This window comes from Meleagris gallopavo, chromosome 9 (genome assembly GCF_000146605.3).
Source record: "Meleagris gallopavo isolate NT-WF06-2002-E0010 breed Aviagen turkey brand Nicholas breeding stock chromosome 9, Turkey_5.1, whole genome shotgun sequence".
Classification (NCBI taxonomy): Eukaryota; Metazoa; Chordata; class Aves; order Galliformes; family Phasianidae; genus Meleagris; species Meleagris gallopavo.
This window is the reverse complement of record NC_015019.2, coordinates 15,302,821-15,319,596: the sequence shown is the minus strand read 5'-3', so window position 1 is coordinate 15,319,596 and position 16,776 is coordinate 15,302,821. Positions and strand designations below refer to the sequence as shown.

At 39.3% G+C, this 16,776-nt stretch overlaps 1 protein-coding gene across 1 annotated transcript in view; it reads right to left on the bottom strand.

Moving 5' to 3' along the window:
• The window catches only part of TENM1 (teneurin transmembrane protein 1), a 268,505-nt gene that overhangs the window by 40,896 nt on the left and 210,833 nt on the right, over window positions 1-16,776 (bottom strand). The window contains 4 exon segments of the mRNA XM_031554696.1: window positions 382-536; window positions 10,063-10,295; window positions 14,272-14,292; window positions 15,175-15,424. Of these exon segments, the coding sequence (XP_031410556.1) occupies window positions 382-536; window positions 10,063-10,295; window positions 14,272-14,292; window positions 15,175-15,424 (659 nt within the window).

The window sequence follows — 16,776 nt, the reverse complement described above, 5'->3', positions numbered from 1 at the left end:
CAGTTCAAGCAAATCAATCTGATTACTGGACTAAAGGAAAGTACTCTAAACATCCCACAAACTCCTAGGAGGCTGTATCTAAAATTAGCTAGCAACTTTCCAAAGCAGTATATATTCATTATATACTCTCTACACACTCACATGAAAACTCCTGGATAAAATCAAACACACAGCTTTGCATTTATGTAATACACCTTATACATTTATATAATACACCTTGAAATAATAATGTGAATGAAAGATTCACTCCACACTGTGCAGTTCAGAGTTACCTGATTCATCTGGCAAATTCTGATATATAATCCTCGTACAAGAAACCAATCCCTCTGTCTCCACAATGTGTAGAAGAGTGACAAAACACACAAGAAACCAGGTGTCTACCTGAGTGATGTCCATTCCAGAGTCACAGCTCAATGGCTGGGTTGATGTGAGGCCGTTGGAACCTATTATTGTGGTGATCACGCCATTCTCATCAATTTTCCGAATCATGGTACCGTCAACGAAATAAATAAATCCATGCTTATCTATAGTGATACCTGGATGAAAGGAAAGGGTGAAAAAAAAGTGTTAGCATTGACATTTCCCAGATTAAAGAAATATTTCCTCTCCTCTTAAGGCTCTGAAAATCCAATGATTAAAATGAGTACGACTCAGTTTTTTTCTACCTATTACTTCTTCGAGGCTTATACAAATTGTATATGGAAAGATCTTATCCAGACATCAGACTGTCTCTGATCCACAGAAAGAAGGAAAATATAAGGAAGAAACAGAACAAAGCGGCAAATGCTTTTCTTGTCATGTATATAACATAAAATTATGCTCAACAGCTTCATGGCCTTCATCACAGAGCAGGACAAGATCAGCTTTTCGAAAACCTTACCTTGCACTTGATTTTTCTTTATTTTCCACTTTATTAATGCTCATGCAGAAGCAATTTTTTTGTATTACTGCACTGTGTGACTTCCTGGAGCATCTGAGCAGGGAGGAAGCACCAACAGAAAGCAAGATTGACTTTTGCAGTGCAGGGGCTATACAAACTAATGGTACAAATTGGGCTCTGATACCAGGTGGAAGGAATACCTGTGCTGCAGAATGTACTGCAGTTGGTGTTGCCCAAAGCACAGGGTCACCTACTGGAACCAGTCTCATGACAAGAGTGGCTTCAGTAAGGGTCTGCGTTAGCTCTAGCATCACTACACTGCAAAGGAGAGATGGACCCTGAAGCAAACACGAGGGCACTGCAGAGTTCACAGTCTTCTGTATTTCCGTATTTTCCGTATTTCACTGGGGAAACGAGCACAGAATGCTTGCTGTCTCCCACCAGCAGCGTGTGGTGCCTCTGTGTCACAACCCATGCCTGACCCTGGTCTATCCCAGTCCAATATTTTTTCCTCATTTCTCCCTGCATTCAATATTTGTCAGATGCTTCTATGTTGTGTGAAATGTATGTAGGATCTTTCTTTCCTGAAATGTTGAAAATAGCTAGAAGAGCACTTCTATTCATGTTAGGTTTGTGAAATAGTAAACCTGCTCCATTTCTTGCTTTAAACTACTTCATAATTTCCCATTTAAAGTTGCATAACTTGCAATTATAGCAGCTGCTGCACACAGCCAAGCTATTTTAATAATGAATTTATGTTCTGTTACACAGAAATGAAAGGCAGAGTGCTTGAACAGATGGCTTGGACAGTGGCTTATATGGTTCCTGATTTTTGTCCCCTGCATTTAGCACAACTGAAGGCTGCATGTTCTGTGAGTTTACAAAATACTTGTCTGTCTGCCAGCTAAGGATATCATGCAGCAATTCCATACACCATTATGTAAGAAAAGAAAAGAAAAAAATAACTTTTCCCCCCATCTCCTAGTCCATCTTCCTGATATTTCACCTCTTTATATACATAGGAGCAGTGGTAGCTGAGGGCGGTGGGGAAATAGGTGGGGGACAGAGGCAGGACCAGGCAGCTGCGATGGGCATCACACAGATCTGTGAGGCTGACAGTCCCTCCAGGCCCCTGGGTACATGTGCATCTGGCAGCTGGAAAACGTGTCTGGCCTTTGGGCTGCCTCTTACAGTGCTATCACCCAATGGCAGAGCCCCAGAATAATTCACCCATGGATGCTTTTCTAGCAGAGAGCAGGAATAACATCAACAGCAGTCCCTACAGAGGGGCCAGCAGGTTACAAGGGCTTGCCTTTCCCCCATACCAGGCAGACTGATGGCCCAGGTTTCATGACCTGATCTTTGGTTCATATATGTGTAAATGAGAAGGGCTGTGTTCACCTCCTTCTACCACAGCGTGGGGCCGCAGAGCAGAGGGAGCTCTTGGGTATCTTCTGCTCTTGCTGAGGCACTCCGCATACCTGAGATCCTTCCTGGGCTCTGCACTGCTCTCAGCAGTGCTGCACGGTAAAGTTAAAGCATGCCAATGGATTAGAAAATGAAAAAGCTGTTAGGAAACCATGTTAGGATTTCGTCTTGGATGTGGGAAGGTCTCTTCAGATCCAGCCCCTTAACTCTTACAACTTTCCTGGAAGTCTCTTCAAGGCTCTTTCTGATGGAAGGGGGGAAAAAAACCCTTAGTGGTATGGATGGTGTGTGAATGCAGCTATGATTGTTGGAGGTGTTTCCAGCCTTCCTGATAATGCCTTATGGAGCTGTATGAGTTGGTATATCAGACACAGAAAGATGAGCTGAGACTTGCTTTGCTTTTCAGCATAGCTCATGCTTTGAAGTGAGAAAGCGGATGAGGGTGGGACCTACAGCACAGCTGCTGTGCCTTGGGGCCTGCCTTTGCACGAGCAGCAGGGAGCAGTACTGCTCACCTGGGCCGGATCCATGTCATGGATAACCAAGGCCAGGATCCATCATCAGGGCAAGTGCATCTTGTTTTACGCAATTTCCCTGCAAGCAGATGGCTCTGCTGGCTGCAAACCAGCCATTATGTAAAAGTCAGAAATTATGCAAAAATGAAACAAAGCTACTCAGCTGTGTTGCTGAATGGATTTCAAACACTGCCTATACAAGAAAACCAAAGATCTTTTTGCAATAACAACACACATTTTACTTTCCAGCTATGGCAGAAAGGCAGGCTATCTGCAGGGGAAGTACGTATGCCAGTGTGGTATAAACAAGCCCATGTCTTCAGTATTTGAGCAAAAGATGATAAATGCCTAAAGAGAGATATATATATAAAATAAAGGATGATAAACTTAACCTAGTGAGCTAAATTTCTTCAAGTACTAGCATACAGATGTTCCACAGTGGACCTGTGCTCACTCCTATATACTAAAATAATGTGACTTTGCCTTTTTGAAAAACTTACTTATGCGTTTAAAACATGTTGAGAAATGCCCTGTGTAAGGCATCCATTAGAAAACAAAACACAGGTTTGTGACTCAGCTGCCCCAGTTTATTCACTATTACAGATGGATTCATTAATGTTCCTGATCACATCTTCTGTGATGCTTCACCTAATCTGTACTCCAAGAGCTTATTTTAATCCTTTTCAGATGTACAGTGTGATGTTTAATCACTGAGGAAGTAGAGGAACCACGTGTACGCAATGTGTGACGATTTGCTCTGGGTGTAAGAGTTGTCACTGCTCACTCTGAGTGGGAAAGGTCGTTCTTAGGTGTTGCTTTGCTTTGTCATTTTAATTCTGTTAACCAACATTTAGCAATGGAGTGCTGCTGGTGTGATCACATGGCTACGAAGCACCATCACGAAAAAGACAGAAGCTTTTGCACAAAATAATACTTGGATGGGCTCGTTACAGCCATGGCGTATGTAGAAGGCTGACTGTTCTCCTATTATGTGCTCTGAGGAGTGATTTTGGTACAGGGTTATTTCTCCTGACAGATCTTAGTGCGCATACATATGCTATTAAAAATGCAAATAACACTTTGAAAGTTAACTGATCACTTCTGTGTGTAGTTCCCATAGGTATAAATTCAAGATACATATGAATGTTATAGATCTGACCTTTACTTTCACTCTTGAAACTTGGCCTTGCATTGTTAATGGAGCTAAACTCATGATGAATTTATAATTAAATTGGAAAATACAGATTAAAATTAATACAGCTAGTTCCCAATTAAGACAGGTTCCTTCTGCCTCGTGTCATAGACCACAGTCAAGTTTTAAGAAGCTTCCTGGGAACAAATCCTTTTCGGAACACAACAGTGAACAACAGCTAGAGCTACATACTACCTTCTTCTGAATATTTACACTTTCTGCTCAGCTTAAAACTTTGCAAATGATCATTTCACATTGAAAACTTCCAATTAAGCTTCTGAAGAGTTTATACATGAACATCTAAAACCACTGGTGAGGACTGATAAAAGAGAATGCCACCTTCAGCTGGAGAAAAATTGTATTTAGAAGAAACTTGTGATTCTCATAAAACTTTTAATAGGAAGAAGTGAATCAAATTGGTTAATTACCATTTTATGGTTGGTAAAAGGGCAAATTACATGCCATCTATTTCTAAACTTCTAAATGTCTCCGGTGCTTTTAATTAAAGCTGCCATCTAGAAACTACTAAAGCAATTTTATGCAATTAGTTATTTATATGTTACCATAATACACCACTCAAAATATGATTCAAATGATTTGCAGTCTGGTGCTTTGTGATCTTTGTCATCTTTACTTCATTACTGTCTTAGTACTAGCAGCGAAATTAACAATTCTTTGTCAGCTGGAACAGGACTTCAATACTTGCACTTCACTGCTGTTCTCTTTGGAGATGTGGAGCAGCAGAGCTGAAGCAAACAGCATTTTTAACTATTGAATCCAGAATGTCCTGCTTTAGTCAGAGTCATGATGGCTGGGGTCACGCTTTCTGCTGACAGTGGTTTGCATAAAGATGAACAACTAATGCATTCAAACGAAGGCTGGAGCAAGTTTAGGAAAATACACTTTCCCAAAAAATTCACTTCTGCAGGCCTCTGAAATCATAGGTAACCAAGGCTGCTGAAGAAAAATAATACATTTTGCTGAATCAAAAATGGCATGAGATGAATTTTGTACTACTGATGCACATATGATGATTTCAAGCTGCAACTTGGTTTATTCTTTACAAGTTGCTGCTGAAACATTCCGCTTTTCTTTTTGAATTGCGTGAAAGGTTTCAAAAGCTGCTGTGAATTTATAAAATGGTAAAGATTGATGAATGAACAAGAGATTAACTATGAAGGAATCCTATTTTCATGAAAGAGTAGATTAGGAATTTGGTCTGCATTCTACTGGAGCAAAGGGGAATCTCCAGCTGAGCAGGATCAGGTCCTAAATGGCCTATTGTGATTTGACAAATGTAAAGGTTTAATCTGAGCAGTTGTTCTTGCAGCTTTATTTACTTTAGCAAGAAGTGCTGCAGATGGTGAGCAAGAAGACTGATTATTTCAGGATGTAAGCTACTGGAGTGAACACATTTTCAAAGCCATGATTCTTTTAGTAGTATTTCCTTACAAAAATAACTTCAAGCAAAATGCATAAAACTAAGCTGCAGAACTGATTTTTAATTTAAGCTTTCATTTGTGCTGCACGGTCATGTGCCTGAGTGGAATGCTTATTTTTATGCATGGACTTTAAAACTTACTCCAGCCTTCTACTTTTCCCTGCTGCCTGCTTTGGGGTCACTATATTCAGGTAGGCTGAATCCTGTGTGCAGTTCTCAATTTCTTCTGCAGCAGCGATTCTCCACATAGCACAGATGTGACCCCCTGTCTTACAGTCCCAAAGTCTGGTCTGGACCCAGCAGTCAAAAACCATGCACTGCAGATGCTAAGATGGTTAATTCTTTGGATTCAGTGCTTGTGCTCCCAAACATTGTAAGTCATCTTGGTAACTTACTGTTCAGTCATTGGAGGGACTTGCTGGTTCAACATAAGGTACTTAGTTTGCTCTCCCATGCTAGTTGTCCTGCGTGCACGTTCTGAGACTGTCTCAAAACACACAGTAATTCAAATCAGATGTTAATCTAAACCACTTTTCTTGGTATACTGATGCGGAAATACCATCTCAGCAAAAAACTGGTAACTTGATTGTCTCAGCCTTTCACCGCCTCTGTCATTTAAGCCTGGAAAGTCAAACCTATTTACATGTGCAAAGCCCATTGGTTTCAGAGGGTTAATGGTAAGTATCTAATGCCTTCGACATAGAAATTGCCTTTGCAGTGTTAAGTAGACAACTCTTCGGTATTGCTATTAATTTTAGTGCTTACTGCTCCAAAATTTAGTGACTAATCTAGTAAAATCAGGAGGCTATTCCTTAGTGCCCTATTATAAATATTACTCAGGACAGTTTAAATGTTCCAGCGTTGGTGACTAGATATGCCATAAATACTTTTTAATCAAAAAATAACCCAAGCTACCAAACAGAATTCCCACCCCAAAATTAAAATCCGTTGCTTAGTAAAGTTCAAGCTATTAGAATTGAGTCAGTGATTAATATCTTGTGTAGTTACTACTTCATTTTCAATATCTTTTTGTATAATAAATGTGTTCAGCTTGTCACATATCTTACTTTATGTCCCCACCTTGTACCATTTCACATTTTGCTTAAGTACTTGGTCATCTATTACATGACTCATTAGTCTGAGTTCTATATAGAATTAAAGAAAGTTGCAGTAAAAATAATATATTGAAGTTCAAGTTTCAACTACATCACCCATGCATGTTTGAAAACATCTTTCAAAGTCAGCTCCAACACACAATTGTGCAAGATTAATATTCAAAAGGCCCCATCTCCAGTTCTTTGTGCAGAAGTGGGAACAGACTGAATAAAGCCCCACACGTTTGTCAGCTGAGAAATGACAGCTGGGGAATGATCAAATCATCACCGACTAGTGTGACCATGATGTTTTACTGTCTGACATTCAGTTCCTGGTCACGTGGCAAAGTCAGCCATGCCAGATAATTAGAAACAAAAGCCAACGAAGGCCTGAAGTTGTCAAATAATTATTCAGGACTCTCCAAAACTGAACAGAAAACCAGAACAACAAAGAAAACACCCTACCTCTATGCTCACTGAAGTAGAAAAACCCGAGTTCAAAATAGTTAAACTAGTATTTTTAGCAATATTCCTTCAGAGAAGTAAATAAGTGTATATGAATTTCCACTCACTTCCATACTTCTGAAGATGTTACCAAACAGGATTAAATTTCACGACAGTATTACACAATAGTTATTTCTTATCAATTTTAGAAGTGGATAAACCAAGTCATATAGATAAGGTTCTATTCAAAGTTGCAACCAGTCAGTAGCAGAAATGAGAATACAGCTTCTGAGATGTAACTAACCAAGGTCAGCCACTAAACTACTAGATACTACCTTTCTACTAGGCAAAAGTACTTTATTTATTGCAGAAAAAGGGAACATTCAGAGCAAAAACAAGGCAGGTAGACTAACTGGAGCCAGAAGGAAGTTCTACACCAGCCTAATAATAAATGTATATCTTGTCTCGTCAAGTAATGCATTTAAATATACTTAATATCCTTTTCTATTACTCTGTCTTTATCTATGTGATAAGGTACAAATTTTTGGACTGTAAAAAATCTCGCTGTTGATGAAAAATTAAAGTAATTCATTTGGTTCTGTGGTCGAATACTACATGACATTATATTGCTTTTTGTTCAAATATTTTTAAATGTGGAAAAGATGCTGCTGAATCTCTGGGCTCACCAACACCTCTGTCAATGAGTCCTGTCTTCTAGAAAAAATATATACAATTACATTTTGAATTAATTTTAGTAGAAAGGTAACATCTTCTAACTTACTCATGATTCCATTGACAAACCAAAATATTCATTAAATTTTACTTAGCTACGTAAGTCTTTCAGTTTTTTTCATAAATACTAAAAAGTGGGCACCAGGCAAGTACTTTCTATTGCTTCTGAGATTTTTCAGCGTCTTTGTGTAGTGGAAAACAAGGACATGCACTCATAAAGCCATCATGATAATGCACAGCTAACACTTTGCACTGTGCTGGTGACTGTGGGTTGATGTTGCGTGATCCCCTGCACAAGAAGGGGAATGTGACACTCCATAATGACTTCAAATGGAAATACAAAACCCAGAGCATAGAAAATGAAATAGAAAACATAGAAAACAATTTCAATTTAAGCTGACATCATTTAAATGTGTACATCAGCTGGGAGCCATTACCTGAATTTGCCAATGTCTGAGCCATTGTCTGTTTATGGTTAATTTTTTACTTTTTGCTGTCTGCCCCAGCACTTATGAATTATACTTTTTATTCCTCTTACTGTCTTTATGACTAGAACCTGTTGAGGAAAACAGCTATGCATGCATATTTTTATAAGTAGATATATTACAAATTCTCACCAAGATACTGGCTGGCAAGAAGGTACAATGAAACAATGAATTGTATTGTAATTAGATATAATCAATTGTAACCAAGAACAATACATTGATTATTTTCCTGCTAAAGGATGCGAAAACCTTTCTTCTCAACTATTTTTAGAATTGATTCATAGCATTAATTAGCTGCCAGAAGATTAACATTTATTTGTTCTCGTCTCACACTTAACTTCCATCATTAAAGACATGTTGAAGTTGCTCTATCTATAATTAAAATGTGTCACTTGCTAAGCCTTAAAACAGGATTATTTGCTTGCCCTAGAAATGTTTGTCTGTACATACATTCTAATTTCCTACTGATACACAAGCTTTCCTTTATTAGCTCAAGAAAAATAATTCCTCAGAGCTAGTCATTAGGAGCTGTGGTGTGCTGCAGGGGGAGCTTGCTAAAAGCCCGCTTACAGGCTCTGCCATCAGAGCTGCTGCTTATCCTCTGTTCCAGGGATCTCAGCAGGAGCTGAGGTTGATCAGCTTGTTTAGACGACCAAATCCAGACCCTCTATCTCAATTCTAATGCAAACTGCAGTTTTAATGTAGCTTGTGGGGTGATTAATTATGCCACTAGTGGAGATTCAAGGCATCAGGTGCATTTTGCCTGTGACAATACAGAATGAACTCTGAAAGAATGGCTGCAGCAAAATGCCCCCTTCATGTGGAGCTCCTATTTTAGAAAGTGCATCTAATGGGGAAGGACAAACTGGATTACTCAGTGTACTTGATCCTATTGTCTGTTTGATTTAAAAAGCCCTGACTTGAAATGTATAAGTAAGCCCCACTAACCAGAGTCACCTGATTGTATAAAAAAACAAAACAGAAAAAATACAACAATACTATTTGCTTAGAAGTAAAATATGATTAAATGCTGCCACCCTGCAATAGAAAGGTACTTAAATAGGAGTGTAACAAGCAAGGAAGGAGTAAGTAGAATGACAGAACTGTGGGATGTGGGTTGAAAGGTACTTTAAAGAGCATCAAACTGTGATCCAACTGTGCCATAGGTGGCAGGGACATTTCGCACTAGATTAGGCTACTCAAAGCCCCCACCAACCTGGTCTTGAAAAATTCTAGGGATAGGGTACCCAAAATGATCTGGAATAAACATGTTCCAATGAATCACCTCTCCCATAGTATAAATTATTTATCTGAAAGTAATGCCTCCTCTTTATTTTCACTGAAGCTACAACAGATATGAAGAGTATAATTACACTATTTGATAAAGCAAATTCCCAGCTACAAAGCACTCCTTATCAACATAGTCACTACCAATATCTGTGCATTTCCACCAGTGATGAACAGGAGCGTACGTGCTGTGCTCATAAGTGGAAGTGCCCCACTGTCACTGTCACCACTGCTAAAACCACCACCCAGCCCTCAGTGTGCTCACATCCACTGATTGGTCTCCATCAACATTCAGCAAGTGTTGATGAATGTCAGTGGGTGCCATTTTTTTCTGCATGGAGAAATTCAATTCCACAGCTTTGTTTCATACACCCTTCTATGTCAGATGCCATTCTGCGTGACTGCCCCCCTCCTGCCATCTGTCTCATGGCAACAAAATGTAATGGAATATTGATGGGAAGCTTCTGCCTTTGCTTCCATACCACCAACATTCACCTCTGATGTTGCTGAATGTAGGGAAATAACAGCTGCCCACCACATACTTCAGACATGCTCTTTTCTTACCTCTTGGGCTGTTGAGAGATGCCTCTGATGCCTTCCCACCATCTCCACAGTGACTCTGGTCAAATGGGAGGCACTGATCACCTGTTCCTGCCACCACGTCCACGTTTTTGGCCAGGTCCTTTGTTTCAGTGAGTGATTTTGCTTTGTAAACTCTTCTGGTATTGGTATCTGACAAGTAAAGGGATTCTGACACTGGGTCAACAGCCAAGTAATATTTATGTGCGGGACTTGTACTAGAAAAGAAGAACAACAAAATTATTATTTTTCCTATTAATTTTTGTTCATGGTAGCCTAAAGCTTATATACTCCTATTTAATTCCGCTGTGAATTGGAGATGAGAATTATAAGTGAGACCAGCTATCATGCAGCTCATCCAAGCACCGCTGTAGAAGCAGCTGTAGAGCCTGCCCATCCTGGTTGGTGTCCTGGATAGCGAGCTCACCCACAGCAGTACTGCTGGAGTTGGTGTGGCGTGGCCATGAGGACCAAAAGACCCAGTGTAAAGCTAACTGAAGTGACTTCAGCTTACTTAATAATTATTACTTTCAAAAGCAAGGTCATTTTTTTTTCTATACCTTTTCTGTTTTCGCACTCTTGGCATTGAAAACACATCTGACTTGCAGCAAAATGAATCACAGATTGCTCTGCATGGGTACTACTATTCACTCTTGGTTATTTTTATCCGTTTCTAAACCTTAGCAAATATGAAGGTATGAAATATGGCACCTTAATTCATGCCGACTGTATTGTCAGGAGCGAGGCAGAAGGCCAAGCACTGTCAGTGCAACTAGGCATGAATTAATACACCATAATTCATGCACCAAAGTGCCTTATTGAGCTTATAAAATGCTATTTAAAAAATATTTACATACGTTAATTAAATGGTGAGGATTATAAATTCCAATCAGAAAAACTGGGCTTCATCTTACTATCGAGTATGACTTTTTGCTTCGTTTTGAGTGCAAAGTTAATTTCCCCTTTGAGGAAATTGCCTGGGCTCAAACCTGGTGAGACTGCACTGTAGTGCTGATGATAAAACAGACCCTGGATGGGTGTACATCCTTCAGATCACTCAGACCATTACTGAAAATGGAGGAGCTGGGCAGAGGCTGAGGGGTGGCCAAAACTTGGTGTGTTGTTCAGGTCTCAGGCAGTATTTTACTGCTGTTGAGTTTCACCTAAGGAGGCGATGGCTGACTGCTGCCTGTATGAGACATGGTGCTCCCGTCACTCTTCATGCAGCTGTTCTAAATAAACACTCTTAGAGATTGCTATGCAGATTAGAAGATAGTCAAACCTTAATAATCTTAATAAAATGCTGCTAGCACCTAGGATTTCTGCAACTAAGTTAAGAAATGAGCTCTCTGAGCTTTGTCAGTTTTGTTCATAGGGGCTTTGGCAGTGTGCTTTGCCTAGCCCAGTTTTCTGTGCCACGACAAGTCAGGACAGGCAGAATCCAGACAAAACAGAGCTGAAGAACTGGTAGAGATCCCAGGACAGCCACATAATGTCTGAAATGACGCTGACTTACTTTACTGTCCAGATTCGGGGTTGCTGTAGCCTCTTTAAAAATGAAGCTTTTGCTTGTCCCCTAACAGACAATCAGTTGAAATCTTTATTTGATTTATTAGCAATTAGGCCAATGCTGTAACTGTGATAAATGTGATGGAGCTTGGGCCTATTTCATTTCTCATTTTCCATTCAAAGAGGGACAGAAACTACTCAACACCTCTGAGTCATCAGCTAGAGTAGCTTAATGCTGACCTTAGTCATAAGCTTCTACAAAAGACAGAAGGGGGAAGTGGAAGGAATGAGACATTCCCACATCCGTGGAACAGATGTGAAACCCAATTCAAGGAAATATGGGGAATAGGAGATAACCAAAGCATCATGAAAAACGAGTAACTGGATGCAGCTAAAGGTAGTTAATGTTGAATTACACATCATCATTATTATAAAATTATTTGTTAAAAACATTTGAGAACCATTTGTGCTCTCAGGAGTAAGCTCAGAAGAGCCCGGCCAGCTAAAAAATGACTTTTTAATAAAATATTGCTGACGAAAATATTGCAAGGAGAATTCTAGATGTTAAATAAACATATTCTCCATCATGTAGAAACTACAGAGAGCCAGGAGTCATTATATACCCTCCTTGTAGACACATTTTCTATCATCCTCGTCATTACATTTAATAGGCCGGCTGTTAGAAAACTCTTGATGTTATCTATGCTCAAAGCCTTGAATACTAAAATGTTTAAATTTAAAGAATATTAGCAAAAAATGGAACAAAATCAAACACTCCTTATCTTTGCAGAAGTTTGCAGTTAAACCTAAATGCAAGCTTATTTAAATTAGTCTATCAAAACCAACATAAAATAGTCTAGGATTCATGATTCATTTTTCCAGAACAGTGATTATATCCTGTGGTACAGTTCACCCCTGTTACCTCAAAGCCTGGTTTCCATTTGACCAGTTACCAAACACCTTGGTTAGATCTTATTAAAAGTTTGATGACAAAGTTCAGAAAACTGAACAGGATGAATTGTTTTTAAACAGTCTTTTAAACCAAGAACTGTCTCTTCTCTGTCTCCTAGTCTCCCAGCACTACCCTTTTTTACATGGTGTTTTCTTTGTTCTGGCAAAAACTTCTTTTTCTCTCCTTTGTGCAGACTAGAGATTGTGTGGAGAACTTGGTTGTTAAGCCTTTTCCTTCTGGGACTGTCACAAGCCTCTGACAAAATTCAGTTGTTTCTCCCAGGTATGTGGATATCACAGAAATGTCCAAGAAATGAATGCCCCTATAGTCATCCTCACCGTGGCCATTAAAGCCTGAACAGAACAGCATACACTGGGACTGATGAGTGCTCCTCCATAACCTCAAGGACTACAATAACTTCAATTTACTTCCTCAGATCTTCCTCAGATTTCACTTGGACAGGATATGGATAGAAATAATTATTACTGTAATTAATAGGGCTGTGGTACTTGTGCATTCTCACAACTTGATTTAATTAAGGCTTAAGCTCTTCTCAGGAAAAAAAAAACAACAAAAGCCTGTTCTAATGAGAAGTATTTAAAAAACTCTACTTTCCAAAGAAACCCCCAAATTAAAAACCTGATTGAAGGTCTGAATGCACTATAGAATAAGTACATTCAATTTACTTCCTTTCATCAGTGTACAAAGATACTGATCAGTTTAGCATAAAGGCAAATGGAAATGACCCTTCGGCTAAAATATAAAAACCTTGCACTTATAAGCTAGGAATTTTTCATTTTTATTAACCTTTCATTGTAAAATATATGAAATATGACATCATCTACAAGCAGGCTGGCAAATAATCTATAGTATTCAATAGCATTCTAGCGGCTACATCAATTAATTCTGATCAGTGCTTTCAGTCTGCAAAACATACACTCAGTCCACGCAGCACTTCCTGCTATGCCATGCAGTCATCATCCTCAGTGTTTATTTATCTCATGTACTGAAATCCCTGACATTTGCTCCTAAGGGTACACAGTGTCTCGGTGCTTCGTTCTCTCTTCCTAGTCTGCAATGCCGCTTTTGCAGGTGGACTGTAACACCTTACTGTATGTTACAGAAGTCTCGTTTCCAACATTTCAACATTAATTCTTTAAAAAAAAAAAAGAAAGAAAAGAGACTTTACATTGCAATGTCAAAATGTTACATAGAAATGGGAGAAGTAACTTGCTGGAGCTGGAGGAGGCAAGGTTGGAGATGCGACGTGCTTTGGTACTGCCTTGTTCTCGGTGCACACCTTGTAACTATGGCAGCTTTTAAAGCTCAGGTATGCTAGAACCTCTAAAGCATGAGTTCTTGTGGGACTCTGAAGCCTTTATTTATTTCTTCACTGGTAAAACCCCAGTTTGCTTGTCTAGCTTTATCTATGATCATACAAGCATAACATGAAAACTGTATGACAGCCCTAGACAACATCCCAGCTTGCAGGTTCAAACTTCTCCATCTCTGCTTGGTCATCAATTGATTTTAGGACCAATTAGTTGACAAAATCAACTGATTTGCTCCTTCAAAGGGAAAAAAAATCAAACGACCTTAAATGTGAATTTGATTAGCATTTACATTTATTAAATTTAGAGTTTCTCTATATCAGGATGTCTACAAATCAGGACTTTTCTAAGGGTATTTCCTTGAACGTGGTTCACATATTTGCATTACCATGTTTTACTCACCTGTGCCTTGTGTCTCTATTCCTAGTCAGACAGTCCGGTTCAGGTTTAAAAAAAAAAAGACAAGAAATATTAATTCTCCAGAAAAGCTCTACTTTTTATCTGACTGCTGTACAGCAATAACAAAACACTGTTTATCCTGGCATTCAGTATCACTTCTTCCTCTCAAAATATGTTTCCCTTCTGCCACCCACCACCCGCACATTTTCAAGTTCATTCTGAACAACCAGCTCACAATTACATCACCTGCAAGGCTAGATAGTTAGATTTGTGTCTTCTAAGTAAGAGCATTTTAGTGGATCAGTGTCCAGAATCTTTCCTGCCTTTCTCCACATCCACATCTCCAAATCAGGAGTCATTAATACAGTCAAGTGGTCCTGCCTGAAACACATTGGTCTGCAGTGCCAATCTCGCTCAGCTGCTTAAACCCAGCCACATCCTGTTATTTGTGAAGAATGATTTAATTGCATTAATTTCAGCCATGGCAGGTATATCAGACCTATAGATCAGGCACTATGCATATCTGCTATTGAGTGGTGGTGGGAGTGAGTCTTAAAGAAAAGGAAAAAAAAAGCTTCCTGAAATTTCTAAACTTTCTGGGGGAGGAAATAATTGCATGAGAATCCCCATGAGAAGAAAGAACAGCTCTATTAACTCTGCACTTTGTAGAAATTCATTATGCAAACCCCATTCTAAAGGCCACTTACAATGCCCTTTTTTAACTTATGATTTTAAAGAATGCATAAGTTTTCTGATGACTGAGTTTCACTGTCAATGAGATGCGTGCTCAGGAGACAGCTAAATGCAGCTGTGTCTTTAAATCAAAAAGGACAAAGTCTCGCTGTAGTTTTCATAGGCGTATCACAGCCAGGATAGGGACACAAGCCAGAGCTAATCTCTTTTTACCTCAACTCTAATATGCCAATAGAGTTTCCAGAGGGAAAGATCCGTCTGACAAAATTGAAGTCTCCAATATACACACTCCCATCAGGCCCAGAAGTCAGAGCAACTGGGGCAAAGAGTTTGCTGTTGAGTGCAAGACCATTGCAGTTGGAGCAGGAGACACTCCTCTGGTGTCCATTGCCCATCACAGTGGAGATGACCGGTGGCTGCTGGGAAATGAACATGTTTTCACCATTTCCTTTGTGTACAATTCCTAGGCAGAAGGTGGGAGGGGATGTGAGAAAACAAGAGAAAACAAACAAACAAACAAACAAAGCAGATATAGAGCACTTGAACTGTTCTGCAGTCTGGTATTTTGAAATCCTAGGGAAAAGCAGACCAGCAAAATAGCAACAGACATCAGATCTGTGAAAACTTCATCACGGGGCTCCATGAACCTCCTCTGATTTTGCTCAGTCCCAGGCTTCGCCATCACCATTTTGTCGATTAGTGGTTAGTGGCTATTTTAAAAGCCAACATCATGAGGAGAGCTCATGGTTGGTTAATGCTCTAACAAATTGACTGTTAATTGCAGTGCTATCCGATTTCTCAGGGATTACTACTTTAATATTCATTTTATTCATAAATTTTTATTAGGTAGCAGAGGAATTTCTGAGGCAGTTTGAATATTTAATTAAAGGAGATTAATGGGACGACTATGCATTTTTCACAAAGGAGCACTGAGTGGCAGTACAAAATCAATATTCACATTTAAATGCCAGTCCTTCATGGTATATAAAAATGGTGTGGCGTGCAGCAGAGCCAAGCTCGGGGTCACAGCACCGCGGCACCGACACATTTCTTACCAACAGGAGTGTGTTATGTTCTGCCATAAAGTTCAGAACAACTTGTCGGAGGATCAGTTATTTCAGCACTGCTCTGCAGCATATGGTGTTGAATTTTCCTGATCACTACGTTGGCAAGTACCAGACCCGCTACAATTATTTTCTCAAGTAGATATTTGCAGCACTTATTTTCAAATAACATAAAGAGTGACATATTCAATGACATACGACTGCAAAATGTTGGCTGTTTCTGAGCGAAAGATAGCTATTCTTAAAAATTTCCTATTTCCCTGAGAGAGCCCTACTTCATAAAGAACAGAGTGGCATAATTAAAGGAATAAACCCAAGGGAATGTACTTTCTGGAGGAATCTCACTGATACACCAGGAAACGAGAGACTGCAGTAAGGACACAAAACCTCCTCAGTGTTTTCCTGTGTGTGTGCTCCCTCTACCTGCTTTTCTTAAATTCTTCTACGTCTTGCAGTTAAGTCCAATTAAAACTTACTGTGTGTTGCCATAGATGTTTTGAAAAAGAATTCTATTAAAATACAATAAAATTCAGAACAATAAAGGACAGAATGCACGTGTTTATTTGAACGCTGGCTATTCTGGCTATAACAGAAAAAGGTATGTCGGCAATATGCCAGCAAAACAATGGCAATACCCTCCCTTATGCACTGGACAGAAATAGTGCTAAATGAAGATGCTGCCCTTTGTCTGAAATTAACAATGTAAAGGTAATCGTTCAACTGGCTCATACAAATTCCAGTAAATAATTAG